Raw genomic sequence first — 26989 nt, 5'->3', positions numbered from 1 at the left:
ACAGGCTTCCTGCTGGCGACTTGGCAACTCCACTGCAGAACAGGGATTTAAAGAAAAACTACTGGCGGACGTTCTTCTGTGGTTTGCCCAGATAGCAACGATTCATGGAGGCATTTTGGTCTTTGCTCGTCCTTTTTGAAGATCTCGCCACTCTGTCTCGTAATAGATGAATCTACTTCCACTTGAGGTTGCAACGTTTTGAAAAATGGCTCAGAACAACCCACGGAGGGGTAAAAGCAAGCGTGTGTGGGCGGAGGAGCAATAATACACCAAATTGTTCTTGTTGAAGTCGGGCGAGTGATGCTGCAGTGTAAAATGTGCCTCAAAGAATAGCAAAAATAAGCGGGCCTCGTCTGAGAAAACGGTTGGCTTTTCTCAGACGGGACGGGGTCAAAATACCGCCTCCTCTGAGCGATCAAAATGCTGTGATACACGGCATGATTGGAGTTTGAAGAAACACTTTTCTCTTTGGATTCTGAGGCCCTGACTTAAACACCATCGTGCACTGATGGCATTCAGCATCGATTCAATTCTGCGGTGAAATATTACAATGCGATGTCATTATCTAAATTCTTCTGGTTGTCCACAAATGAATCGAGTGAAATCCCTAAGTGCAGCGTTTTGCTTCCAAAGCACAAAAGCTGCGACTGCAAAAAAAAAAAAAAAACGAAGAGAAATCGAAGGGACTCGGAGCCTGATCAGCATTTGTTAGGAAACGGGTTGAACTCCTCTAGCCTTTAAAGTCTTAGGTATCAAATGGCTTTAGTGAAGTTCATGATGTTTTTTTAATTTTTTTATTTTCTCCCCGTGATATAAAGAAAAAGGAAGCCATGTTCACAAACCTGTCATCAATGCTGTTCTGGTAGTAGATATGAAGCAGTTTGTCTTTGATCCAGGAAATCTGTTTCGAGGCCTCCCTGCCTCCTTCTCCTTGCAGTGCGTACTTCCTGTAGATCGATGCCAGGCCCATCATCGCCTCCCTACGCACGCGCCACTGATGGAAGGCAGGGAATAACAAAAAAAGGAGAGGCATCTTTCACACTGGAGAGCTTTGGTTAAATTCACAGTTAACGTGGTGGCAAATCCCTAAAAATATCCTAAATGATACGGATCAACTTGACAAAGACTTGTGTGTGTGTTTGTTTTTTTTTAAGCCAATCATCCAGGTCTACACACAACTGTGAGAACACGCAAACATTTAGGGAAAAAATTTTTGCTCAATTACTCTCTTGTCCAAGGTCCTCTCCTTCACAAAATTCAGCAGAGCATCATTGACGAGGGACAAGTCTTTCTTAGCAGCAGTTACTATGGAGACAATGACATCATGGCGGATTGCCTCCTCTGGGTCATGTGATCTGACTCTCAGGTATTCTAGGAAAGGAAAAGGGTTAAAAACAACATCAAATGAGTGTGCTATGGGAGGACCTGCCAACTTCCAACACTGTAGAACCATCAGGCGATTCTTTTAGTTTAATCTAAAGCCTTCTAAAGGATAAAATTAGGAGATCGTAGGTTGTGGTAAACCCTTCACAGAGAATCAAAATAACTTGTGGATTTCTTTGGCATGTGTCTCAACTTACAAAAGCATCGTTTTCCGGGGGAAGTGGGTGCAGTTAAAGCTTTAAAAATGAGAAGTGAAAGGAAATGACTTACCTGTGAGGTCTTTGGCCAGGTCCGGGTGGTTCATCAGACAATGACTTGCAAACTTTACGCACTCCAGTCTGATAGGCACATGGATGTCATTAAACCTTTGGGGCAAAATGTGTACGCGTTAATACCGTCGGCTCGGAAACGCTGACAGATACACACACAAAGCCCGAACAAGTCGACAGGCATTTGCCGTATGCTCATTCTGTACCCGGCAAGCCAACGGCGACGAAAAAAAGCACAAGACAAAACACTCAGACTCTGAAAGCGTCAACAAATAGGTTTGATATCCTAAAAGGAAAGAGGAGAGACCTGCCGAGACACAGGATTCCTAATCCCTGGTTGGCAAAAATGTCAATCCTCTTTACTTTAATCCACAGGCAAACCGACAACAATAAACACCCGAAAACCGGGTTAATACCAAAACAACTTTTCCACTGACACACACCTGCCCAGGTAACACTGCCAGAGTGGCTTGTTCTGTGCAGCCAACTCAGAGTCCTTGGCTCCGAACATCTTAGCTAACAGCTTCACCACCTGTAGCCTCTCGTCATTGTCATTACTCTGCAGAGAAAGAGAAACACAGAGAGAGAGACGTGATGCACTGAAGTCATTCCCATCAGCTGCGTTACAAACATTCACACTTTCATAACACGCGGTGGCCGCAGTTTTATTGGCATCAATCAGGGTATGAAGTGAGCCGGGGAAGAGGAGAACGCACAAAGGAGAACAGGATAAATAAAAGAGGGAAGGAGCGAGGAGGGAAGCAGGGAGAAAAATAAGAGAAACAAGAAGAAATTGATTAAATGAGCTTGCATGAGTGTGTGAGTGTGTGTGTGTGTAGTCTGCCGTAGAAGGATTTTTATCACAGCTATTATTTTGAGTAGACAGTGGTGATCTACGCTCCCTCTGAACAGTTAATGAGGGTTATCCATCAGCAGGATGTCTTTATGAGACGCTGCAGAGGCAACATTATGCTGACTGCTTTATCTTTCTAATGTGAATCAACAAACCCGTGGAGAAGGTGAAGATATGCAGTTCTGTGGGTAATGGGTCAGAGAATCTGCTTTTTAGTCTAGTTTGAATGAAAATATGAACCCATTTTAAAAAGTTGGAAGGCCGAGTATTATAATAATAATAAAAATTTAAAAAGAAAAGGATACTCTAATTCGCAGATTATATATTACTTACCTGTATATGACGTATGATGGAGATCACATTTCAAATCATGAAAATATTATAATAATAATAATAATAATAATAATAATATTATATCTATATAGCACCTTTCATACACAAAATGTAGCTCAAGTGCTTTACAAATAAGATCAATATATAAAGTAAAATAACTACAAGAATAACAAAATATAGTACAATAGAACATGTTACTTAAATAGATATAAATTAAAGATAAAGTACTAAAAATAGAAAAATGAATTTACCAATAAAATAGAGAAACAAATGTAATATATAAATAGTAATAATAATAATAATAATAATAATAGAATATATTAAACTAGTAGAAGGCGAGGGTGTATAGATGTGTTTTTAGCTGCTTTTTAAAGTTTGTAATATCTGTTGACTGACGAATATACACTGGTAGAGAGTTCCAGATTTTTGCTGCATAAAAACAGAAAGCAGCTTCACCCGTCTTTTTACATTTCATTTTAGGAATATTTAATAAAGTAGCACCTGATGATCTAAAAAGTAACTCTAATTCTGATAAATGCACATATTAATTGCAGATGGTGCATAATTGACGGTTTCGTCTGTACCTTGAGTTTAAACTCCAACTGTGGCAACACTGAGAGGAGCAGGTGGCTGTCTATGTTGTACAGCTCCAAGATGAGGTCGAAAACATGCTCAGACAGATCACTGACGGAGGTCTTCCCCAGCATGAGCACCTGGTTGAAGAACTGCAGGAGAAGGACAAGGAGGGGAAGAATAAGAGGTCACACGGAAAATCATGCACGCAACACATCCTCTGAAGCCGCGACGAAGCCAGGAGCTCCGCACCGAGCTCGTTCCTCAAGTTGTGGGGAAATGTCACAACCCGTAACCTACAACAAGATCTGAATTACATGGCTCCAAATATGCACAGATACTCTGAGAGATTAATCTGGAAGCAGAACATTTATCGTGCTCAAAAGTTGTGTTAAATATGCAGCACATCTGTTCGTGTTATCGTGGGCTCAGATGTGAGCCTCTTGGGAGAGCGAGGACATTTCAAACACGACTGGTCCTGGTTTCAATTCTGGCAGAGTTAATATCACGCCCCTGTGAAACTTTTGAAGGACAAAAATACACTTATGAAGCCCTAAAAACTACACGGTTGCAAAAGTGTGACGACTACACAAATGCACCCAGCACTGAATGGAAAAAAAAAAAAAAAAAAAAACATGATGGAAAGGGTAAAAGCACACAGTTAAAAACAGTCTTAAATGATTAAATCTTACGTTGGTGATGTAAGGTTCAATAGCTTGAGCAGTCCTCTTCAGCAGGGCTTTGGCCAGGTCATATGCTTGTTTATTCAAATTCTGAACACACAAAACAATCATATAAATAACATTAAAAAGAAAGAAAAAAAAAAAAAGTGCAGATCAGAAAATGCTCAGACAAATGAAAGTCCTGAGCTTCTATGTGAAGAAACCCATCAGGATACTCCCGGCAGACACAGATGTCCACACTTGTTTGTGCGCCAGCATTTAAGCTGCTGTACCTCTTCTTACCTGCAGGGGTCTCACTGAATTACAGAGGATGGAAAATTGGCCTGAGCCTACTGACAACATCAACTCACTTCAGGCTGTCCCTCATCGAGCAGTTTCTACTTGTATAATCGTTCATGGCGGTACAGTGTGTGTGCATCTGAATGGAAAAAGCTAACGGCGGCATCTTCGGGTACTTTCATCCGTGGAGTTCTGCGCCTGTCCTCTCCCTCACCCATTCACACTGTGCGCTGTAATTTGTGTGACTGCGCCACCTGCGAGCAGATCCATGCGGCCCCTGAGCAGATACCTTGTGTGCGGGCACGAGGTTGACCAAGACGGTGTCCAACAGCTCCTGTGACACGGTGTCCCCCTCGCAGATGATGGAGCTCATCAGGTCCACCATATGCATGTGCACTTTCTGGTTGTGGCCGTTGCTGGAAACGAGGCAAACGAGAGGTTAAAGACCGGGGCGCTTTAGCGTTTCAAACATTATATTCAAAACTGCTTCTCGTTGAGCCACTTGAAACGGACAAATCAGAGTGAACTCACCAAATGTTATAATGTGTAAATGTTATAATGCACCGTGCCTGCAGGCATTTCATTAAAAAAAATGTGGAAATGCGATGTTAAAAAGGACCGCATTTTTTATTTATTTTTTTAAGTTTTCAAGCACTTTAAAAAAACAAAAAAAAAAACAAGCCTCAATCAAAAACTCACACAAGCACTAGCGCAAGCACCTCTTCAGACCATGTTGTTGAGAATGCATTGATCACACGGGTGCGCAAACTTGCAAAAAATAAATCATCTGCATTACAGCAGGAGGTCAAAGCTCGTTACTTTACTTTGGATGTCAGCAAGGGCATCTTTAGTCCCATTACCTCCCGTTCACCTCAAATGTAACTTCTATAGTCAAACATGAGGGCGGGCATTCACCCCCACACTTAGGAAAGCAGCGCTCTCTAGACTTCTTCCCCGAGCAGTGAAAAAGCATTGTATTTGCACAACCTTGACACACACACAACCACAGTTTTCCTCCGATGGCAAAGAGCCAAGTTCTGTGCCGCAGAATTCAGCCCTCAAGGTTGTGTTCAGCAGAGTGAAATTTAGAGGAGCGTTAAAGAGGGAAAAGAGGGGAGGAGAGAGGGGCATCGAGGAGAAACGGCTGGACTGTTACTGTGCTGTTTTACAGTGTGGCAGCTAAGACGGATTGTGGTGCTGCGAGACACAGCCGCACACCCCAACCCACCCCCACAAAAAAAGAGAGATAAGAAAGAAATGTGGAATAAATCACATAAAAAAAAAACACCATGGAGGCTACTGAAGACTTACTTGATGACCTGGAAGAGTGTTCTGTAAAGCTGGGTGAAGATTTCATTGCTGTCTTCGAGCTCAAAGCAGATATTGTAGGACTTCACCCAAGCTATGTTCTGGACAAAGACAGGAGGCAAATGTTAGTGCCGATGCAATGTACAAGGCAGAGAGATTTGGGCCTTGATATGGGTAAAAACGTACATCCCCGTTTGCTTTTTAATTGACTTTTAATAGTGCTCCTAATTGCACTTCCTTTCAATCGGCACCGGAAGATATTTTGGGCTCTTTAGGACAGCAAAAGCATCAAAGCACCACAAACTCTTTAAGACCGGTAGGGTGACACCGTCCTGCAGTCGCACAGCAGTGTCACCATTCCTTTGTTGTTGTTTCCGCAACTTCCACTTTTTCTTTTTTTTTCTTTTTTTAAATGTTCACTCTCCTTTAAGCTCCGACTCTGGCCTCGGTTAATCGCCGAGAGAAATATCTGGCTCTTTAGCAGTTAAACGATCCAATATGTTCACCAGTTAGCTGCGAACAGAATTCAACGCTGAGGAGAAGGAATAAAACGGGGCTTTGAGAACTTTTTTTCCCACTGGTGACAGATGGCTGCAGCAAAAAAACAAACAAACAACAACAATGCTTTGAGAGCAGTAAAATCGAATCAAAGCTGAAGGCTGGGTATCTAAACAATGAATTGAAACCCTCTAAAAAGATCTATTGCCACGGGGAGTTTATACATTTAGCTGCTCCTGTGAAGAATACAAAACAGTTAGTCCTTTAAAGTCCTTTAAAGTGGCAGAGATGGGTCGGGCAGGCGGGTACGCTTTTGACAAAACAGAAACAGAAACACCGAGAAATGGGCTCTACTAAATGCTAAAGTAGGACAATAAAGGGTTACTCTCTAAAACGGCTCGATTTACCCCATCTAAGTTGCTTAAAACTGTCCATTTATACTATTTAGAGCACAAGCAATCTTACTGAACGCGAACTCGCAAAACAAAAGACAATGATGCTTCATCTGAGTCGATCTGATTTAATCAGGAAATGGCTTTTTGGTGCAAAGTCAAACTGATCAAAAGCCCTTTGAAAGAAAATTGATGCATTCAAGCAGGAAGACTGAAAAGCAAACTAAACCTCTGATAAAGAACGCCAAAGCAATATTATTTTTCCTCGCTTAAAATACAAAGGGGTTCAAGGCAATACGTTCTCTGAAGACAGCCAGCTTTATTATCCATTTAACGTAGCTCAGTCTGCTGCAGCCTGAAGATAAAATTCAAAACTACACGATCAGATAAACGTGTTTCCTACACGGTGAACGGCAACGGCAGCCAACATCCCTTTTTCTTGTTTCTACACTCATCGCACCTCGGCATAAGTAAATGTATCCAGAGATCAAATGCTACGAAAAAGGGGAATTCAATGAGATAAAAGGGAGTAGGAATGCTGATCTGCATTGAGGGAACAGGGAGGCCAGTAGGTCATCCAGGGCACAAGAAGAAAAAGCCCTGCGACAGTTAGGCTGCTCAAGAATCGCTGTTGTCATTAATAAACTTTTAAATAAAACTAAATTTCACCAGACAAAGAAAAGACAAAAAAAAAAGAAGAAGAAGAAACAAAGAATTTGTTGTCCTGACTGAGATTTAGAATAGAAACTTGGGAAATAATTCATACTGGAGTTAGAAATATTGGTGTTTATGCCAAAGCAACATCCGAACTGCGTCTACCCCAAAAACCATGCGACGATCACCCAGAGAAGCCTTCTGTAGAAATTCACCACTTACGTAAGACTTTTTTTCTTTTTAGAAAAACTGTTTGAAAGGGGCTTAAATAAATCTGGAATTCCAGTTACTCAACAAGACACCAAAACAGTTCAGGCTTAGCCCCACCATGTGCTGAAAGAGCCCCAACAGACGGGACTCTGTCTAAAAATCGTACGATGTTTTCCCACAACATCATCAAATTCCACATATAATTATCTTTTAATCTATACTTATTTCCTTCTTTCGTTTTCCCCTATTAATGCCCTGCAAAATCTATGAAAAAGATTATTTCCCACGAGCAGTGTACATTCTAAAGAAGATGAGTGAATATTTGCGATGAATCCCATTCATCCCTCTCAAAGCCGCAGCCCCGACACGGTTCCACACAAAACAGTCACGCACCTCCAGCAGGTAGAAGTATCTGTTGAACTGCGCACTTTTAGTGTCCTCCAGTCCTTTGAGCTGTCTCGTTATGAACATGAAAATGTCCTGCAAGCAAGAAACAAACAAAAGACAATGAGTAATCCAGGCACACTTGGTTAAAACGTGTCGCCTGAATCACTTTGTAACTCAAACGCCGAGTTCTGTTTGACCAACCCACGACTTTAGCTCTTTAGAACGGTCATTGCAGTGCAATTTTGCCACATTTTATTTTTGGGTTGCATTGAATGACACCTTTTTGTGTTAACACTTTAGTAAAAACCTTCATCGACGCACCTTAAGTTTATCTGGAGATGTGTAGGGCGCCTCTGGGGCGTAAATCCGGAATATATCTGCCAGGCAGCAGGCGACCAGCAGGCGCACGTCTTTGTCTGGGTGTTTGAGGAAGAAGTCTGACGCCAGGTGAAGGGCCAGGTTCAGGTACAGCTCCTTTTCTTCTTCAGAGTCTTGGTCCATGTCCATGAAGGTCTTCACAACCATCTGAAAAAGAGGTGTGGTATATATCACAAAAGGGCGAGCAGCGACTGGAGGTTAAGTGTTTGTGTTGGGTGAACAACGCTAAACATCTGCCCAAATGCATTAAATCAAATCAAATCAAATTTATTTGTATAGCACATTTCATGTACAAACAGTTCAAAGTGCTTTACATAAAATAAAAGCATTGCAGCAGGGAGTGTAAGAAGCATTAACAATACATAAAATAATATAAAGAGAAACAAATAAAATCATTTAAATGAATTTAAAATCAGGCAACAGTCTAGATAAGTTAAAAGATATTTCATGCATAGACACATGAGAAAATAAATGTCTTTAACCTGGATTTAAAAATGTCTCCATTTGGTGAAAGTTTAATCTCCACTGGCAGTTTGTTCCACTTGTTTGCAGCATAACAGCTAAATGCTGCTTCTCCATGTTTAGTCTGGACTCTGGACTGGACCAGCTGGCCTGAGTCCTTGGATCAGATGTATTTTGGGCCTAAACCATTCTGGGATTTGTAAACCATCAGCAGGCTTTTAAAATCTATTCTGTGACTGACTGGAAGCCAGAGTAAAGATTTTAAAACTGGTGTGATGTGTTCAGATCTCTTAGTCCGGGTTAAAACTCCAGCAGCAGCGTTCTGGATGAGCTGCAGATGTTTTAGTCGTGATTTAATGGGGGGGGGGGTCGTTGCAAGATCAGTTTTTAATATTCATTCTGAGCACCGGCAGCAAGACTTAACAAGAGCTTGGCTGTCCGTGTGGCATGCAACAATCTGTGTACCCAGAGTAAACAATCAGACAATCTGCGCCGCCGTGGAGGGAGTAAAGACACCGACCTTGAGCCTGCGGACCATTTCCTCTTTGGAGATTTTGTCAGAGATCTCCTTGACCCCCGGGGGGTAGGTCACCTTCCCGTCCGCGGCTCGAGCTTTAGAGTGAGCCATCCTCTTTAGCTCTTCACTGCCTGGGGAGACAGAGAACAGAGTCTGTGAGAAATCAGCAGAGTAGAGCAACATGGGGGGTGTGACGGAAACCATCAAAGGGGGGATTAAAAAGTCAAATTCTTTGAAATTCTACATCTTAACCAGAAAAACATTAAAAATAGGAAACACTAGGTTTTTTTTTTAACTATTTAAAGCTTTTTAAAAGAAGTCTACAATGTGATGAAGTTTTCAAAGCACATGGATGGCTTTCTACAATGAAATCTGATGATGAAATGTGTGCATTTAGAGAGCACAACTGACTTTTAACTCAGCAGTTGCTCCCATTATTGTTCAGCATTTTATCACCCCGGCCACGAGCAGTTCAAAGACTGCGCCCGACTCGTGCGGAGAGTTTTCACAAGACGCCAAATGCAAAGATGGATCCACTGATAATTATCAGCCCATCTTGATTCGAATTCAAACAGTCACAAACAAAAAACAATGAGAGGAACCAATCAGACTTTAAGAAAAGAGAGGAGAACGTTGTAGTCTTCTCTCTATCATTTTCCACCGTGGAGCAGGTTTTTCATGGGGAAAAAAATTCAGACTCGATAACAATACTGAGGGAAACACTCTATACTCGATACCACGGAGGGAAAAATAGAACATGAAGAGGCATAAAATCCATTTGATAAGCACCTCCGGAGCAGCAGCGCTGATTAAATCAACTTTAATGCATCTCTTTCACATTGTTTTCCTCCTGACTGCATCATTGATGGGCGATGTGTTCAAAACGGACAAATTATGGAAACAGCCAAAAGAAACAAAAATAAACACTCAATTGAATGTTTTTTTTTTTTAAACACAGAAGCCAAAAGAGGAAATCACTTCATGTCAAAATCCCAGCAAAGAAGTCGTTCCTACAAACCACAGTGATGGCGGCACATGAAACAGTTCTTTTGCATCTTTACCATCTTTACCTTATAAACTGTGGAGAAGGAGATCTCTCCCCACTGTTTCTACAACTTATCGTCATCCTTCACTCCGGCCTGTCGTGTCACGGGAGGCTCTGAGCTCTCTTTTCTTTTTCAAAGGAAACAGCTCAAAGCGGGGAGTGACACGCCGCTTACGGGGCTGACTCAGGCAGACCAGGGGATGTGCGGTTTTAATTGTTCCCACCTGTGCCGTCACGACTGTGAGGCTCTTCATTCTGTCACTCAAGACGCGCAGATTTCTGCTCCCTTCTGGCATTTTAGAATAACTATGATGACTTTAAAAAAAAGAAGAAGCCAAACACAAACCTCAGGGCACATTTCCAAGTTGCGCTGGTGCGTAAAATTCAGTCTTCAAAAACAAGTCACAAAATGAGACATTTGAAGCCCTTAGAGGACTAAGAATGATGTTTATTTAGTTTTATGCCCTGTGCTGCATGTTCAGCTGCTAGTGAAACCAGCGGCTGTATGTCTGTCTGCGGTGGATCTGTGGAAGTCGTCTGTCAGCACAGGCAAAGATTGATGCCACAGCAAATGAGCATCTATTCAGACGCTGAATCTTAGTATCGATTAGTATCCGTCAGCTTTTCGACAACCCTACGCTGAATGCCTCATACTAAGGTGAGTTCCCATGTGGATAGAATAAACAAATAGAATAAGGAACAAATAAACAAACTTAAATTTGCATGGTAACGTAAATGCAGCATGCGAGTGGAAGTCAACATGATGTAGGCAACACTGAAGACAGAAGAAGGATTTAGAATTTCCAGCAGAGACAATGATCGTGTGTCATTTTCACAATGTGTTTCTGCAAAAAAAAAACAACTGAGCAATGAAGACAACTTGAACAGCAGTAACCGAGTGTTAATAAGTCAACAAGCAATGGACAGATGCTGACCCCGAAACATCTGAAGGTCAAGACTAGATATCTGCTTGTGTTAAACACACTTAACCCGAGTTCAGCCAGAGTTGAAGCTGCTAGAAGTTCTGCTGTTGATATCTTTGATTGTAAAGGCAGAGGATGTTTATAGGATTATAGAGGATGTTTTTGTTTTAGTTGCTGATTTACCCTAATGTAAAGGATGAAGAATGAGGCTCTGGAAACGCCAAAGGGTCTCCATCTACCCTTCCTTATTCAACAGAGAGAAGGCGGCCATGAGCGCCGGAGCCACTATCCAGGACGAAATAAATATCCAGGAATACATCGAGCTGATGGGTCCTCGGAGATGAACCGCGAAGTGAATGCCACAGGCAACCGAAACCCAGTGAAGGAGAGAGGGAAGACGAGGAACCGCCACGGAAGAACAAGCCCCTGGAAGATATGCCCCCGACAGATTCAAGAAGGGGGCCGATACTGAGAGGTCCCATCAGTGGCTGGTCTGAAACAGCATGGAGGCACCAGAGCTATTGAGGCTGTGGTCTACCACACGAGACAGGACCCCAAAAGGCTGTACAAGAGAAGAGTCTGAGACAGTCCAGCACATAATAGCAGGGTGTAAGATGCAGGTAGTTACAGCACACATGTAACACTATAACCAAGCTGCTGGAATGGAGTTCAGGAACATCCTGGGAGACTATCGGATCTAGGCTGACCAACTGGTGATGGTGAACCAACCGGCAATGTGGCGCTCAGTTGACAAATTATAAAGTAGGCAGTTGTGATGGAAATCCCAAGTGACAGCAACATAAAAAAAGAAGCTCAGGGAAAAAAAAAAATGAAGGACAGTAAGAGGAGGATGTGAAGGCAACAGCAGTCTCCTCCGCTGTAATCAGAGCTCTCAGGGCTCAGGACCAAAAGACTGTGAGAGTGGCTCCAACAGATCCCGAGAACAGCATCAGAGAGCTCTGTCCGGAAAAAGCAAAGTCATAGGAACAGCTAAGATACTGCACAGGAATCCAAAACTCCCAGGCGCCTGGCAGAGGATCTGAGCTCAGCAGCCCAAACAAGCGACAGGCGACAAGCTGCTCACTAAAAGTTCCTTTAAGATGAAAACAATGCATCCATTGAACGAGTTCGTGCTCCAGTTAAGAAAACAACAGAAGACAGTTGGGGTCAAGATACATAGACTGCAGCTCCTTCTTGAAAAAGGAGGTTTAAGTTTTTAAATTACTGTTCCAGCTAGGGATGTCCCGATCCGATCACGTCATCACTCTTGCCTGCATTCAAAACTCGAGAAACCCCGTCAGCACTTTCACGGGTCTCATACGGCAGAGCGATCGAGGGGATGCTGTAGTTTTATTTCTACAATGCAGCACTATGTGGAATTATTGGCATCTTATTTTACAGACATCTTCTAGTTTGTTTATCTAAAAAAGATATGTATTTAGATCGAATTTCTTTACATGGTTATTTTGTGCCGCACCACCGATAAGCTACAGAGAGATTTTATTTCGTTTACCTGGTTTGAACCAACGCTAACACACCTTATGATAAAAGAGCCATATAAAAAGGTATCATGTTGGATACTGCCATATAAATAATAATAAAAAAAACTTAAAGGACAACTTGGATTTGTTTTTTCTTATTAATGCACTGCTGAAGTATCGGATCGGGACCTGAGCTTGTTCAGTTACCTTTTCTTTGCGGGCTTGATGAAGGTGCATCAGAATAATCATTGCAACACGCGCTGGATTTTTGAGGCAGAATTCACCATGTCCATGGTGTTGTTTTTAGGAGTCAATTGTCATGACAACACAAGACACAGAGAGTTACGTGAGACAGCCACAGAGGAGGAGAAAAATCTTTTTAAATTAAGAAAACCTTTGGGAAGGTGGAAATGGTACATGCAAATGTAGTTTGAGAAACAGCTGATACGGCGCTTATGTAAACAACACCTTTAGTAGCCAAGTCACCAGTCCGGCTGTTATGTATGCACACTGGCATCGCTAGCTTCTGTTTGGGGAGTTTAATGCATGCTCGATCAACAAGTCTTTCAGACAAAAGTATGTTGTTGGAAAAAAGGCTAATGGAACACTGTTTCCTTTCAGACAGCGTGTCAGACATTACGCCGTCACCCCGCTTCACTTGCACAGAAGAATGGCCTCGGTCAAACCCCGTGGGCGAATTACTCTTTAGCGGTATTTTATTTCCTTTTTTTCATACCTTTTAATAACAGAAGAAAAAAAAATGACATCAATTTTGAGTTATTGCTTTTCAGTGTTTATTAGCTTGCTGCTAAATTGTTGTGTTTGGTTAGGTAAATATCAAACTGTGGTACCTTGTTTACAAAAAGCCGCCCTCTTTGATTTTAATATGCAGCAAAGAAGCGACTCAGTCATCACTGCACGGAGGTCGCCTGGTGTATGTATCCATCGGTAAGGCAGTACCCCCCCCCCACGATCTCTCTTTCTCTGGCACATTAACCTATTTAACTTGCTAAGCAAAACATGGGAAACTGGTAACTGCAGCCTGGATTGTGTTGCGACGTCTCTCTGTTTCTATAATGACTAAAGAGAAACTAATTATCATTAAGCAGCCTGGGTCAGCAGGTCTGCCATCTGACACGAAAGATGGATTTAGAGGCCGCAATTCGATGCTATGAATCGCAACCTGACAATTTTTCTGGAGCTGCACGCAAGCTCCCACACACACACACACACACACACACACACACGGGAAGGGGGCAAATGCACACACTGGCAGGCTGCCGGATTTCTTGGTTTAGACCTTCTTTTCCACCCCACAGCTGCAGCCAAATTTGAGTCCATCCCTCCATCGCTGTGCCATACTGAACCGGAGAGAGCTGCCAGCCAATCCACGTAGAATATTTCTTGACTTGCGGGTGTGGGTACATCCACTGGTGAACATTTCACAAGAAGCAGCAGAAAAATAATCAAAAAGGGGCTTGGTTATCCCACACTGAATGCCTCTAACACGAGCTACTTTGGACTCGTTGCTGGTTTATCACACTCAAACACATTTAGAGGACTCTCTGTTCGACTGCTGCTTCTGCTTTGCCCTCTCTGGTCCTTTAAACACATCTGCCAGCAGAGCTTCGAAGACTCGGGGCAATTCTCCTTCCCTAATCTCAACCTTGACAGAGAAGCCCTCGGTTTTAACCCCGTGGGTGATGAACCGGGAGGAGGGTGAAAGGGAAATGGACAACATTTTCTGATTCAGGAACATCTTTGCCAAAAGTAAAACCAATGCCGGCTGCCCAGAAACAACAATGAGGCAGAGAGGAATGCCTGAAGTCAGTCCAAAGCTTATGAGCACGTAACAACAACATTGGGATAAACCTCAAAATAAGTATAGATGAAAAATAAAAAGCCATACCAGTTACAACCAGACAGCACTGCTGAATCACACATCTTTGGCACTGAATCTATCCAGAGCGAGCCCAAGTGGCCTATACCAGTCTACATATTTATGCCTATGTGCTGTTGTGTCTGCACCGCTCTGTAACTACAAAGTACAAAAGCTCTGGTTGGTGGCAGGTTTCTCATGCCACCGTCTGGAAAACTAGGAGTTATGGAAACCCATGCTGGGGGCTGAAAAATGTCAAATATGACATTACCTGCAGTGAAATCACAGCAACAAAGAAAAGCTGGAAAATGTGGAAGGAGACACAATATGTTCCATCCACATGTCATACCAAAACGGACCAATCACAACTGCAGCATGCTCAGTTGCCACAACTTGCAAATACATTTCTTGGTGATGTGCTGGTGAACTGCGCCCAAACAGCACAGCTCGGCTGTAAAGTAGATTTAAAGCAGGTGTAAAAATAAAATTCAAGTGTGTTAAACAGTGCAGACATTGCTGCACCATCTGTATCTATCTCCAGACATGATGATCTCATGTCAAACTAAAGACTACAATGGCGGCTTTAGAGCAGTAATATACAAAAATAATAATAATAATAACACTCAGTTTTCCATTTAGTCAGTGCTAAGCATAAACCAAAACATGAAATTACAATTTTTTGCACAGTTATTTTCTTACCCGACTTATTACAGGAATTGAATGAAAACAGAAAATCCAATTGAAAAAAAAAAAAAGGCGTCTATTTAATCCCTTAATCCACTGGTTTCTTGCAACCTTCGATTTACTGACAAATCTCTAATGTTGATGAGTAAATCCCAAATTGCTAGCTGTCAAAACAAAACACACCGCAGCACCCTGCAAGTTACCATCAATAAAATATCATACAGTGTCTTAATAACTAAACTCCTCCTCTTTTTATAGAGATTTCTTCAGCCGCTACTCCTCCAGTCAAAACAGTGTCTGGTCGGTAAAGGGCAGAAAGTGTGCACCACGCCGGTAGAGCCAACTTCCAATCATTAAAAAAAAACAAAAAACATTAGAACTGTTGAGATTATTAGATGTGCAGCCCCGATCAAATGAAAATAAAGGAGAGAAGAAGAAAAAAGAGATCTTGCACACTAGTAGCTCACAATAATAAAGAGTCGCATTCAAAACAATGTATCCGATTACTAACCAGCATGAGGTTCAAATTATTTCCGCGATTAAATTACTCCGAGTAAAATACGGTTTATAAATAGAAAGGCAAGCACTTCATGTATATAAGCTATGGTTACGATGCAAGACAGTACAGCCAGACAGCTTGGTTTCTGTAACGTTGACCGAGGCTAACTCGGTTAGCTGCCGATAGCTAGCTGGTTTGCACGCTAGCGCCTGCACTGACTTAGCGTACCGAGCTAACATTAGCAGCAGCAATGCTAACATTAGCATCAGCAGCAATCTCAGTGACAGAGGGCGGACAGAGTAACGTTGCATGGAACAAAACACCCTGGCTAGCAACCGTTATATGGGTGCCGATATCCCGACCCCAGTCAATCGACCAAGTCGACCCAGTGTTGGCCCATACCACTGAGACACTGAGCCGAGTCAATAGGCTAATATTTCACCAGCTAACCATTTTTGCGCCGCTGGACCAGGTCAACCAGCGCTGTGAGTCGGACAAGGCTGCCGAGAACACAGGCGAGCGAGGCGGGCTGCGCTCCTCCTTTTTCGCGCTGGAAACCGGACTACTCCACGAGAACATCCTGGACTATATACCTATTTTTTCGCAAGTGCGCCTGGAAATATCACGAGTTTAAAACCAAAAAGATTTCACTTTTAGTGCATTTTCTTACCTGTTACGGTGAATTGTGATAAATCGTGTCCTCCTCTGCAGCTCTCTTCCCCCTCCTAGCTCCAAAATGGCGCCAACATGCATAGATTCAGTGCCCATGGGTACAAACCACCGGTGAGTGTGCAGCGCCACCTATGGGCGAGCCCACGTACGTCTGCTGGGCCTCTCAAGCGATGCTCTTACCATGCTTACAACTCTGACAATGTTTAAATCCAGACTGAAAACAGTTCTATTTAGCTGTGCATATGACAGCTGAAAGTATTTTATCTGCACTCTTAACTTTTAAATTAATTAATTAATGATATATATATATATATATATATATATATATATATATATATATATATATATATTTGTTTTCCCCTCTTCTTTGATTGCTTTTAACTGTGTTTTAATTTGTATCTTTTAAATGCCTTGTCTTTATGTAAAGCACATTGAGTTGCCTGTGGTATGAAATGCGCTGTATAAATAAAGATGCCTTGCCTTGCTTTAACTTTTTGTAAAGTCTGATATATCTATCCATCTAAAGATAGATCTATCTATCTAGATGGATAGATACAGCGCATTTTCCCTCTTAGCTATGCGAGAGTAATGTGTCTCAGACATTTTTCTTTGTGACAATTATTCAAACAGTGAAATATATTAGGGAAAATATTGCCTATAGGAGAAGAGAGAATGTAATGGTTTTGTGGTTTTATGGACTTTAAAGCCAGTTTGTTTCGTCGGTGCTGCTCTGAATGCGGAACATAGATCAGCCAATCACAATAGTTTCTTATAACGAGTTGTGATTTTCAAACTGAGCAGTGTAGATACAAGCCGTGCATGGAAATACATTTTTAATGCGAAAATGACTTCATAAAAAAAGACAGCGACACAATAAACGTAATGTGGTCATTAGAGTGATATTCACATTTCTTCTGCAAACTGTATTCACAATCCATTCAGCTGCTTTCGACAAGTGCTATTCAGTTTTTGAAAGCACTGCTGCCTATTAAAGGGTATTATATCAAGTATGCCATTATCCATGCATCCGTTTACACATTTTAGTCGTAGGGCCATTTATGTCCCCATTCCTATTTGTCTTCAAGCCGATTCACACACCGCTGACATCTGTTCCCGCTATAGAAACCACTCTGTTTGTGTTAATTTCACTGGAGGAAGAAAAAAAAAGCCCAATTATGTTACACTTCTGGAAAGATCTTCTTGCCAAGCTGGTTCTCGGAGCGTTGAATAAAAACGAGAAGGTGTATTACACATGCGCACACGGGTCTCTGCCCAACATGAGCTACAGGGGGAGCTCCAATATAATATTTAGCGATTTGCTCTCTTCGAAACAGATGGAGGCTCCTGCAGGACCAACATAGAAAATGCGTGGGCAAATGTCCAGTTTGTGCTGTGGACTTTTTCTGCTGAGCAATAATTGTTGTCACAAGCACGTTTAATGTCACTTTCAGATCAAAAAATAAATCCAATAGGGAGAGTTCAACAATCACAAACAAATATTCACATATGGATCAGAGTAAGGTTAGGTGAAAGTACTGTCATTTATAAATTGGTATAACAACACGACAATTAAGACTTTGATTCACTTTAATTAAGATTGCCCATAAAATAGAGGCGCACCTCTGGGTGTGTTATATTCCTGGTTGGAATAATTCATGTCTGTATGTGGACAGATAATGTGCAACATGTAGTATAATAAAAAAGGTTTCTTATCAATTCAAGTGGAACCTGCACATCCTGGTTTCAATTAACCAATCAGTGCTGCGTGTGCGCGTTCGTATAAATCCCAAGAATGGGAACTGGAACTGGTTTCATGGCTCCAGGATGGAGGGGTTCCTGTCCACGTTTACGCCCTACAACGTCTACGGTAACCCTGCGTGCGCTCCCCCGGCTCAGGGCGGCAGCTGGGGGAAGCGAGAGGGCCGCTTCATGACCCCTCAGGGCCTCAACTACCTGGAGCTCTGCAAAACAATCCTGTCCCAAGTCACCCCTGGTTTACCCCCTCCTCCACCCAAGAGGGCAAACACCAAAGAGTGCGGCGTGCAGGTGAACGCCAAAGTGGATAAGCTGGTCCAGTGTTCGCTGGGTCCCAAGACGTTGCTGTGCACCGACCACCCCGCCTCCAAGTGTCACAAGAGCCCGGATGCCTTCACACCGGAGGGGAAGGCGCTGTTCAGCACGCCGCCGGTGAGCAGCCTGCGCTTCCTGAGACCCGTGTCCATCTACTCGCCGGTGTTTGATCGCAGGCTTCTGTTGAAAACGCTTACCGACTGTCGCGGAAGCGAGGGAGCCGAACCCCCTGAGCAAGCTAAACCCGACACGGATCACAGCGGGAAAGACGCGGAGAAGAGCTTGAGCGCCACTTTCCACCGGCCTTCAAAGGGCTCCAACTTCCAGGTGGGTGCCAAGGATCCCGGCGGGGAATGGTTGGAGCCAGGGGCGATTTTAGGATCTGGTCTTTAGGGGTGCCCAGCCCCCAGTGCTCACAGAGGCACATTATGTCTCACTAATTGAGGCGAACTAGTACATTTATAAATTTCGGAGGCGTATTAGTTTTGCTTTGAGTAATGTTTTCCCCTACAACATTCAATTTTGACCTCTTCATTTCAAAAGACTGTGTGGCTTGACAGGGATAACAGAGCCTGAGACAAATATTGAAGATAACTCAACATTTATTTTGGGAGTAAAGAGTTAAAACAAAAACAAATGCTAGAAAATAAAAAAATGGTCACTAAAATGCATCCTTGAGCAAAAAAAGTGTTTTTGCATAATATAATATTTTAAAAATGTGCTGAGTCAGGGGGTGCTGAGCTATCTCACGGTGGTCACATATTTCACAGTGGCATTGTTTCCAAACCGTTATCTTGTGTTTCAGTTCCTGGAGCAGAGGTATGGCTTTTTTCACTGTAAAAAGTGCAACATCCGGTGGGAGAGTGCTTATGTGTGGTGCATCTCTGGAACCAGTAAGGTACTGATCCATTACAGGCTGCAGTAAATGACCGGCAGTCGGTAACTTTGCATTTGCCTGCGTTTATAACTAACTTTCATTCTGTCAGGTGTACTATAAGCAGCTCTGCCGGAAGTGCCAGGTGGGGTTTAATCCCTACAGAGTGGAATCTATCCTCTGCAAGGTACCAACCTTTATCCTCTTTGTCTCTGAGGATGTCTCATTGGTAGAGAACAGAATTTCATTATGTACCACCTCGAGTGTGCCATTTAGAGGGTGTGAACTTTCCTGTCTGCTTGTGCCCGTAGTTCTTCAACCACTTTGTGGTCTCCTGTGTTTCAGGGTTGCGCTCAAACCTGCTGCAGCTGTGAGAAGAAGCAGAGGCACATTAACATGAAGAGGCCTCACCGCCAAGACCTGTGTTGCCGCTGTAAAGGAATGAGGTTGTCCTGCGACGCTACCTATAGCTTTAAATACATCGTCTGAGCTGCCCGCCATGACTGTACATCTGCCTTGAAGGTTGAAGTCGCGCCAGTAATGTCAGCAGGAATCTCGAAGCATTGTACAAATTCAAGCCGCCTCCACACAATTCGTCCCACATTCTTCAATGGAAGAGGAGTCGAATGTTTGCCTTGGTTTATGAGGAATCTCAAAAAAAAAATAAATGAGCTCATTTTCCTCCATTAACTGTGCTGCTCTGCTAAAGATTAAATCTATTTCTGTAACGGGGAAATAAAGGATATGAATTATAAACACGAGTTGAAACTCTTAGTCATTTTTGAAACATCTCTGCATAACTGAACAGTGGTTTGTGCAGCTGTTTGAATAGATGTACATCTCTACAATGCTACCAAAGTTGACGTTCCTGGGATATTGGAAAAGGTCTCAAGAGTTTACACGTTCTTTCCACATCAAATTTGCTTATAGCCGACAGAATTGTGTGTGTGTGTGGGGGGGGGGTTTCCTCTGGGAAGTCCGTCTTCCCGCAGCCCATAAAACATGGATGATGGGTTAATTGGTGGTTCTAAGTTGCAACAGGGCAAAGTGGGTATAGAAAATGTCTTCCAAACGAGTCCTAAATCATACCCACTGAATGGCTGTATCAACTTCTGCGGCGAGAGCATTTCCCCTTTGGCCAGATACCAAATCAAATGTCGGTATTTGCGCGTTTAAAAAAATAAATATATATTAGAACAGTGCTTAATTCTGGTCCTCAGGACCCACTGCCCTGCATGTTTTCAATGTTTCCCTCCTCCACACCTGATTTAAATGATCAAGCTCTGCAGTGGCCTGATCAGGAGCCATTCATTTGAATCTGTAGTGCTGGAGGAGGGGAACAAAACATGCAGGGCAGTGGGTCCTGAGGACCGGAATTGAGAAACGCTGCATTAGAAAGTACATGTTGGCACCAGTGATTGAGGATTTTACATTCACATGCCAAAATGCCTCAGCCTTGCACGTCTTTGCGCCACACACGATGAATGGGGAACAAGTCTGTAAGCCGTCTTCACTGAGAATACATGGGTTCAGATCTCCTGTTTGCCAACAAGGAAGCAGCTCAACAATTCCCGTCGGTTCACATGCTTTCAATCTGCTTGGACTCCTCAATCCAAAAACTTGCATGTACTGTAGAGTCGGTAACGAGCGAGTTAAACCAGATCTAACATATGGCACGTCATTAAATTGAAACCAGTGAAATGAAAAGCTGAGGAAATGGGTTTTGATGTCTTTACTTTGAGACCAACTTGTACAGAGCTTCAACTCAAAACAACTTCACAAAGGCTGTAAAATTATTTACACAGTGTGGGGGGGGGCTGTCTTCATCTAAAAAGCTTTAAAAATGTGCAACTTCTTCATTTGGCATGCAAACACACGTTCTCCCACACGCAGAAAAAAAAAACAACTCACACCCACATGAGCTTGACGCTCCCTTTTGCACCTCATACAAACGTATCTTTCAGATAAAAGGATTTTGTTAATAAATAGTTCAAACACTCCGTACAGTACACTGAAATGCATGCGTGGCAGTTTGATTTGAGAGAACGAACATCAATAGAAAAGTCAAATGAGTGTTGATGTGCAGCTGATCAGATATAAATAGTAATCATGATGTGTACAGCAGAGTCCTGGAGGGAAAAGGGAGATTCACGAAAAGGGGCTGAGGACAGGAAGCGTTCAGGAGTAGCACTGGCTTTGCTTTAAACATCGACGATGAGTGCTGAATGTCAGCATTTCCCTTATGTGGAACTAACTACAAAACCACACACAAACATGTGCTACTATGGCTGTGCGACCATGACTATTAACAGGAGATGAACAAGACAAAAATATTTGAGTGTACATGCAGCATCCTTTTGGCAAGTGAACGCAAAAGTTAACTTGTAACAGTGTAGGACAGTGAGAAATATAGTGTGTACACTCACTAACGATGCTACAAATAGCCACAGAAGAGCGTATGCCACACACGGATAATGGCGTGAATTGCCCACCAGTGTTCACAACAGTAATCGGGGTAAGTTGGCTCACCGATACAGAATATAAACCGAGTCAGAGCAGCATTAAGGAAGTGCGCTTGAAAACTGCGTCCGCTCTGTCAGTCCGAAGCAGGATTTCTGGGGGGGGGGGGGGGAGATCCTAGTGTACAGTAGGGAGCATTCAACTAGGTCATGCATTGCACAGTTTCCTCCAAAGCAGGTCTCAGAACAGTAGAATACAACAAGAGAGAAAAGTCACTCCGACTTTAGGCTTTTCCTTCTCTGTGAAAGAGACGGCCGTTTTCTCTCACAGTAACAGAATCCCCTCTCTGTAACATTAAAAAAAAAACCAACCCAATACCAATAACCCCATTTAGTGCAATAGAGGAAATTCTTCCAACGATGCTACGCAGTGTCTCGGGTAGTTGTCCTCACTGTCTCTGGCGGTACAACCAACAGACGACATCCTTCCTGAAGGAGGCAGCGACAGCCAGTCATGTTGCTCCCTCTGGGAGGCAAGTAAGAAATCCAAACTCAGAGCCTTCACAGGTCCTCAGGTAGCGGAACAGATTAGATGCTGTACGACCACCAACAAGCAGGAATTAAAGGAGCATGATACTTTTACAACGTGTAGCTGTGGAGCAAAGCTAATGCTTGGATATAGAATCACACAAGCTCTTCTTTCTATTCAGTGAGTCTGGGATTCATTCCATTATGTGTAAAATCTTCAGGTCTGTCGCCATCTCCTCTGTCAGACAGATCTGAGGTTGATCGGGAATAGTCAGTTTCAGGTTCTTGTATTCACAGACGTTTAAGCTTTTTAGGTCCTCTGGAGTAGTAACTTTAGCGTCTCAGGTCTGTACGTCAGACGGTTCAGTGTTCAGGAGCCCCCCTGCTGAAAGCAGGGGCAGGGCGGCTTGCCCCACCTTCCCCAGGTAGCGCGATAAGGGTGGTGCCCCCCCACGGAGGGAGCAGCAACAACCCCATGCTGCGGGCTCTTCTGGGCCGGTGGGGCAGGGAGGAAGGGGCGGGGCAGGGGAGAAGGATGAAGATGGAGCGGGGCCTTGGGTCAAGACTGTGCCGTGGCCTGGGGGCAGAACTGAGGATGTGCGCGAGTGCTTGTATGGAGAGCAGGGGAAATGGGGAAGGTGCGAGTCCCGAGAGGAAACGGGTGATGCGGCGTGTGCGAGTGTGGCAGGCTCTGAGGCTACAGTGGGGAGCGTGTTCGGTGGAAGTGGTGATGTTTGCTGTTTTTTGTTGTATGGATGTGCCGGAGGAGAACTGTGTGATGGGTATCCTCTGAGAGGATGATAAAGACTAGTACTCTCACTGAGATAAGTCTTTGTTGGCTGTCTGGTGTGTGGCAGTGGGAAATCTGGTTGGCCTGGTGTATTTGAGCCGCTGTGCGATGAAAACCGCTCTCGGGATTTTGGAAAATCGAGAAAAGAGGCGTGAGAGTTTACAGTGGGTGATAGAGGGGAGAGCAGGGGAAGTTTTAGGTTATGGTATGGATGTGGTTCTGGATCTAGTGGTGAGCAGGGTGGTAAGCAGGTATCTGCCTGGAGCTGTGCAGCCGGGGCAGCAGAAACACTGGAGGAGGAAGGGGCCACGTATGCGGGTGTTGTGCCCCTTCTGCGTGAGCAGGATAAGATTTGGGAAGCGTCAGTGGTTGCAGAGATGGGGGTGATGAAGGCGGGGGCGGAGGGGGTGGGGGGCTCCTGAGGTCCTGTCAGAGGCTGGTCCCGGAGGCGCTGGAGTCGGGGAGGTAAGTTGTGACGACCCGGTAGCCCTGGGCGCGGCGGATCATGTCGCGGATCTCCCCGTTGAGCTCCAGCAGCTTGGAGCAGATCAGACTGAGGTCCTGTCGGGAACCAACCAGGGCTATTGTGCCCGTCTGGCCCAGAGTTTGGTGACGAAAGTAAACATTGAGCAGCGTCTGGACCTCACTCTCTGAGCTGCCGCCAAACACGCCGCAGGGCCACTCCCTCCTGAGAGGAAGATAAAAGGAGAGGGGGACAGCTCAATGGAAGGAAGAAAATGACACGTCGTCATTTTCTGACTATTTGCTGCAGCCAGGTGAGGTGTTGCAAAAATGTTGGAAACAATAAAACAAACACTGACAAAGAAGGCCAAGAAAAAAGCGGAAACTTTTCACTTTCAAAAACACAGTAGCTGGTCTCAGCGTTGCTTGTGTCTAATAGATTATCAGCTTTTTTTTTTTTCTGTTTTTCAAAAAAAGTCTTATTTTTTTCAACACTTGATGTTGACTTTGAACTATTTTCAATTCAATACCAAGTTAAAATAATTCACAAATAATTGCAGTAAGGTTTTATTGACAACAACAACAACATCCCAACTTTGGGAAATGGTTTCACATGTTGTGCTTTAACTGAATTCCAACAGGAGCAGTCACACAATAACATTTTACAGCAGAAGCACAGCTTTAACTGTAAACACGAGTGTGTTGGCTGGCACATGTTAAATAAGATGTCAAATAATCCTCATCTAATGATAATAAATATCAGCACACATGTCTGGGCCTTGATGTTATCTGGTTAAGTTTGTAGTTGTTTTGTGGACAGAATTGTTACTCACCGGCATTCCTGGATGTACCGAACGGCTTTGGTGAACTCATGATTCCTAAGGCACTCTAGTATGGCCTGCACAGCTTCCTCCGAACTGGCGAAGCTTGGCACGACCATGGCTGCCACCTGGGTGGCGTGTGCATGAGTGTGGGCCAAGTGTTTGTGTTCCAAGTCGCTGGCCACCGCCGCCTCTGCTGCCTGCAGGCTCGTCCTCAGATCAGTGAGCTCTCGGGACATGTTCAGCAGCTGACAGGTGGGAGGGCAACAGCGATTGATGTCGTTGCAAAAAAGAACATTAGGTTCTTCTCAAAGTCAAGGAAGAATCCTAAGCGGTTACATTTCTAGGATGTGACATCACCCATCTGTATGACGTCAGTCTCTCAGCTGTTGTGTGTATAGGGTGTGCTCAATGTGAGACCTTTACCATGTCATATGTCTACTTGTCAGAGATGTTCCATTATGTGCTTTCTAAATGCAGCCTAAAAAGCACAAGGCTTGAAAGGTCTGAGCCAACCAAGTGAGCATCCTTGACTTTGAGATGCACCTTATTATCTCAATAAGATCTAATCCCCAAGAGTAACAAAGAGTAATAAAGGTACCCTGTGGCTAACTATCTCAGGTCAGTAGACGCTAATTTAAAAAAAATGTTCAAAAGTTCACTTTTGAATTGAAATTGGATGAAAACTTTTGACAAAATGAAATAACAATTCGCAGACGCAGTGTACAAGTTGTGCTATAACCCTGTCTGACCAAAATGCTACAAATAAACTACAAACTACAGTTATATGTATAGTGAATCTATTAATATAGGCACAAGAGTTGACTCACCTCGGGCACTGAACTGATGGCATGAACTTGACCAATGAGTGAGCAGTAGGACTGAAATAGTAAGAGGAGCTGGAAGTGCAGCTTGTAAAGCCTCTGACAAAGCTCCAGTTGCTATAGGACAGTCATAAAGAAAAAAAAAAATCAGAGGAGTCAGTAGTACAAAAACACAATCGCACATTTTCTGCAGATATACACAAGTTCACCAACTGATAGTCTTGTGGAAAGTATGTCAAGCAGTTTATTTCAAAGAAATCTAGAGCAGCAAAGTGAAGAAACTTGTAAGAGAACTTACTGCAAGAGACTCCATTTGCTAGACAGCGAGAGTGCATGTTAGGGCATTAGAATGAGGTGAGAGGAACACAGCATCAATCAAACACATGCAAAGCATTGTATTCACCATGACTACCAATAGTCAGGCTGCTTAGAATTCAACAAACAGTGCAAAGAGACAGCAACTTTCATTTCTATTTCTTAGAGGCCGGTCGAAAAGATCAGAAGCGTAAAATAGCTAATTCACAGCAACAAGCAAAGGGATAAAGCATCTCAGAGGGACAAAATCACAGAGGAGCAACAGAAATATGAAGCGTAGATAAGGTTACTTAGATCAAATGTTTTCTTGTAAGTTCTAAACTTCTGTTTGTTACAGTAAATAACTTGTAAATAAGCCGTCTGTACCTTCTCCTCCGAGTCTCCAGGTTGGCAGGTAACCACACTGTCACCAGGACACCGTGGAAATGTATCCTTACAGTTCCTCAACCACTGAAGAACAAAATTTAAGAGACATGGTGAACATTTTTTTTTTCTTTTTTGACAGACATATGCAAGAAGAGATAAAAAAAAAAAAAAAACATGATGAGATATCTGCGGGGCTTCGGTTACCGATACAGCAGCCTCCTCTCTGGTGGTGTAGGTGTCCAGGTACTCCTGCAGCTCCAGCGCACTGAACTTCATCTTTTCAAGCAGACCGTAGGACATGATCTAGATAAACCAACAAAAAGAACAGTAAAACACAAGCTCAGCTACTATAATCAGCACCACGTCACAAAAGTCAACCAACAGTACGCACCGTGTCGGCATCAATGTAGATCGTGGGACAGTCTGAGCATGTGGTTAACATCTGTGAGGACCTGAGAAACTTTGACCCAATGCCTCTTAGTCCCTCACCAAGGTAGGTGGCAACATCAGTAGTCAAGGTGCAGAATTTGCCCTGGATGTTCTGCAGAAGAAATGATATTTGAGGGATTAATGTACTGTAGTGAATGCAAATACTGCCGGATAGCAGATGCTGCTTGGAGAGATAAAAAAAAAAAAAAAGTCTCATGGAAAAAAGAGAAAAATCTAGAAACTCTGAGTAATAAACTATATATACTTTAAACCAAACCTTCAACTGGTTTACCTTGAAGAGAGATGAGAAGACTTGAAAAGTGTAAACAGCACAGGACCCGTCCGAGTCAGTCACAAGCTGGTTCACATGACAACGCCACGCCTCCTCCGCATCGTCACACACTGTCGGCTGGAATGCTGCCAAGATGGCAGAGAAAAACGGAGAGGGGGGAGGAGGAAACCCCAGGTCTTCCAAATCATCTACATCGTCACGTAAGCTGTTCCAATAGGAATGAGGAAAAACTTTCATTAACTATCCAAAAGAGTTTCGCGGCTGATGCATAGTATTCAGGGAGCTGGACAACGTGATAATGCTTCTGTGTCATCCAGATTGGGTCACAGAATAAATATGTCATGAGAAAAAGAAAAAGAAAAGCCCTATTATCATCTATATGACAGTCAATGACAGG

The 26989-nt window shown here is 43.3% G+C and overlaps 3 protein-coding genes across 3 annotated transcripts in view; 1 reads left to right on the top strand and 2 right to left on the bottom strand.

Annotated features, from left to right (window-relative positions):
• Positions 1–16461, bottom strand: part of pds5b (PDS5 cohesin associated factor B) — a 30175-nt gene extending 13714 nt beyond the window's left edge. The window contains exons 1-12 of the mRNA XM_075487515.1: positions 16361–16461; positions 9183–9310; positions 8144–8347; positions 7829–7915; positions 5685–5782; positions 4663–4789; positions 4104–4184; positions 3423–3563; positions 2096–2211; positions 1654–1748; positions 1226–1371; positions 843–994 (exon numbers count right to left, since the gene is read on the bottom strand). Coding sequence (XP_075343630.1) covers positions 843–994; positions 1226–1371; positions 1654–1748; positions 2096–2211; positions 3423–3563; positions 4104–4184; positions 4663–4789; positions 5685–5782; positions 7829–7915; positions 8144–8347; positions 9183–9290 — 1355 coding nt within the window. The 5' untranslated portion in view covers positions 9291–9310; positions 16361–16461. The remainder of the gene's footprint in view (positions 1–842; positions 995–1225; positions 1372–1653; positions 1749–2095; positions 2212–3422; positions 3564–4103; positions 4185–4662; positions 4790–5684; positions 5783–7828; positions 7916–8143; positions 8348–9182; positions 9311–16360) is intronic.
• Positions 16462–18186: 1725 nt separating this feature from the next.
• zar1l (zygote arrest 1-like) lies at positions 18187–20059 on the top strand. Its single transcript, XM_075487514.1, has 4 exons — positions 18187–18759; positions 19238–19330; positions 19419–19493; positions 19652–20059. The coding sequence occupies exons 1-4, from the start codon at positions 18187–18189 to the stop codon at positions 19793–19795; spliced, it is 885 nt and encodes a 294-aa protein (XP_075343629.1). The 3' UTR covers positions 19796–20059.
• A 964-nt stretch (positions 20060–21023) lies between these two features.
• The window catches only part of fryb (furry homolog b (Drosophila)), a 54762-nt gene continuing 48796 nt past the window's right edge, over positions 21024–26989 (bottom strand). Inside the window, exons 60-66 of the mRNA XM_075487513.1 lie at positions 26593–26797; positions 26263–26412; positions 26076–26174; positions 25872–25955; positions 25197–25307; positions 24379–24614; positions 21024–23771 (exon numbers count right to left, since the gene is read on the bottom strand). Of these exons, the coding sequence (XP_075343628.1) occupies positions 23513–23771; positions 24379–24614; positions 25197–25307; positions 25872–25955; positions 26076–26174; positions 26263–26412; positions 26593–26797 (1144 nt within the window). The 3' untranslated portion in view covers positions 21024–23512. The remainder of the gene's footprint in view (positions 23772–24378; positions 24615–25196; positions 25308–25871; positions 25956–26075; positions 26175–26262; positions 26413–26592; positions 26798–26989) is intronic.

Source organism: Odontesthes bonariensis, chromosome 16 (assembly GCF_027942865.1).
Source record: "Odontesthes bonariensis isolate fOdoBon6 chromosome 16, fOdoBon6.hap1, whole genome shotgun sequence".
In the NCBI taxonomy this organism is placed as follows: domain Eukaryota; kingdom Metazoa; phylum Chordata; class Actinopteri; order Atheriniformes; family Atherinopsidae; genus Odontesthes; species Odontesthes bonariensis.
The sequence above is the reverse complement of the archived record's forward strand: the minus strand, read 5'-3'. Positions and strand labels throughout refer to the sequence as shown.

Coding starts and splice junctions, on each gene's coding strand:
- zar1l (XM_075487514.1), top strand. CDS start 18,187: ATGGAGGGGTTCCTGTCCACGTTTACGCCCTACAACGTCTACGGTAAC. Junction 18,760..19,237: donor CAAAGGGCTCCAACTTCCAG/GTGGGTGCCAAG, acceptor CTTGTGTTTCAG/TTCCTGGAGCAGAGGTATGG. Junction 19,331..19,418: donor GCATCTCTGGAACCAGTAAG/GTACTGATCCAT, acceptor TCATTCTGTCAG/GTGTACTATAAGCAGCTCTG.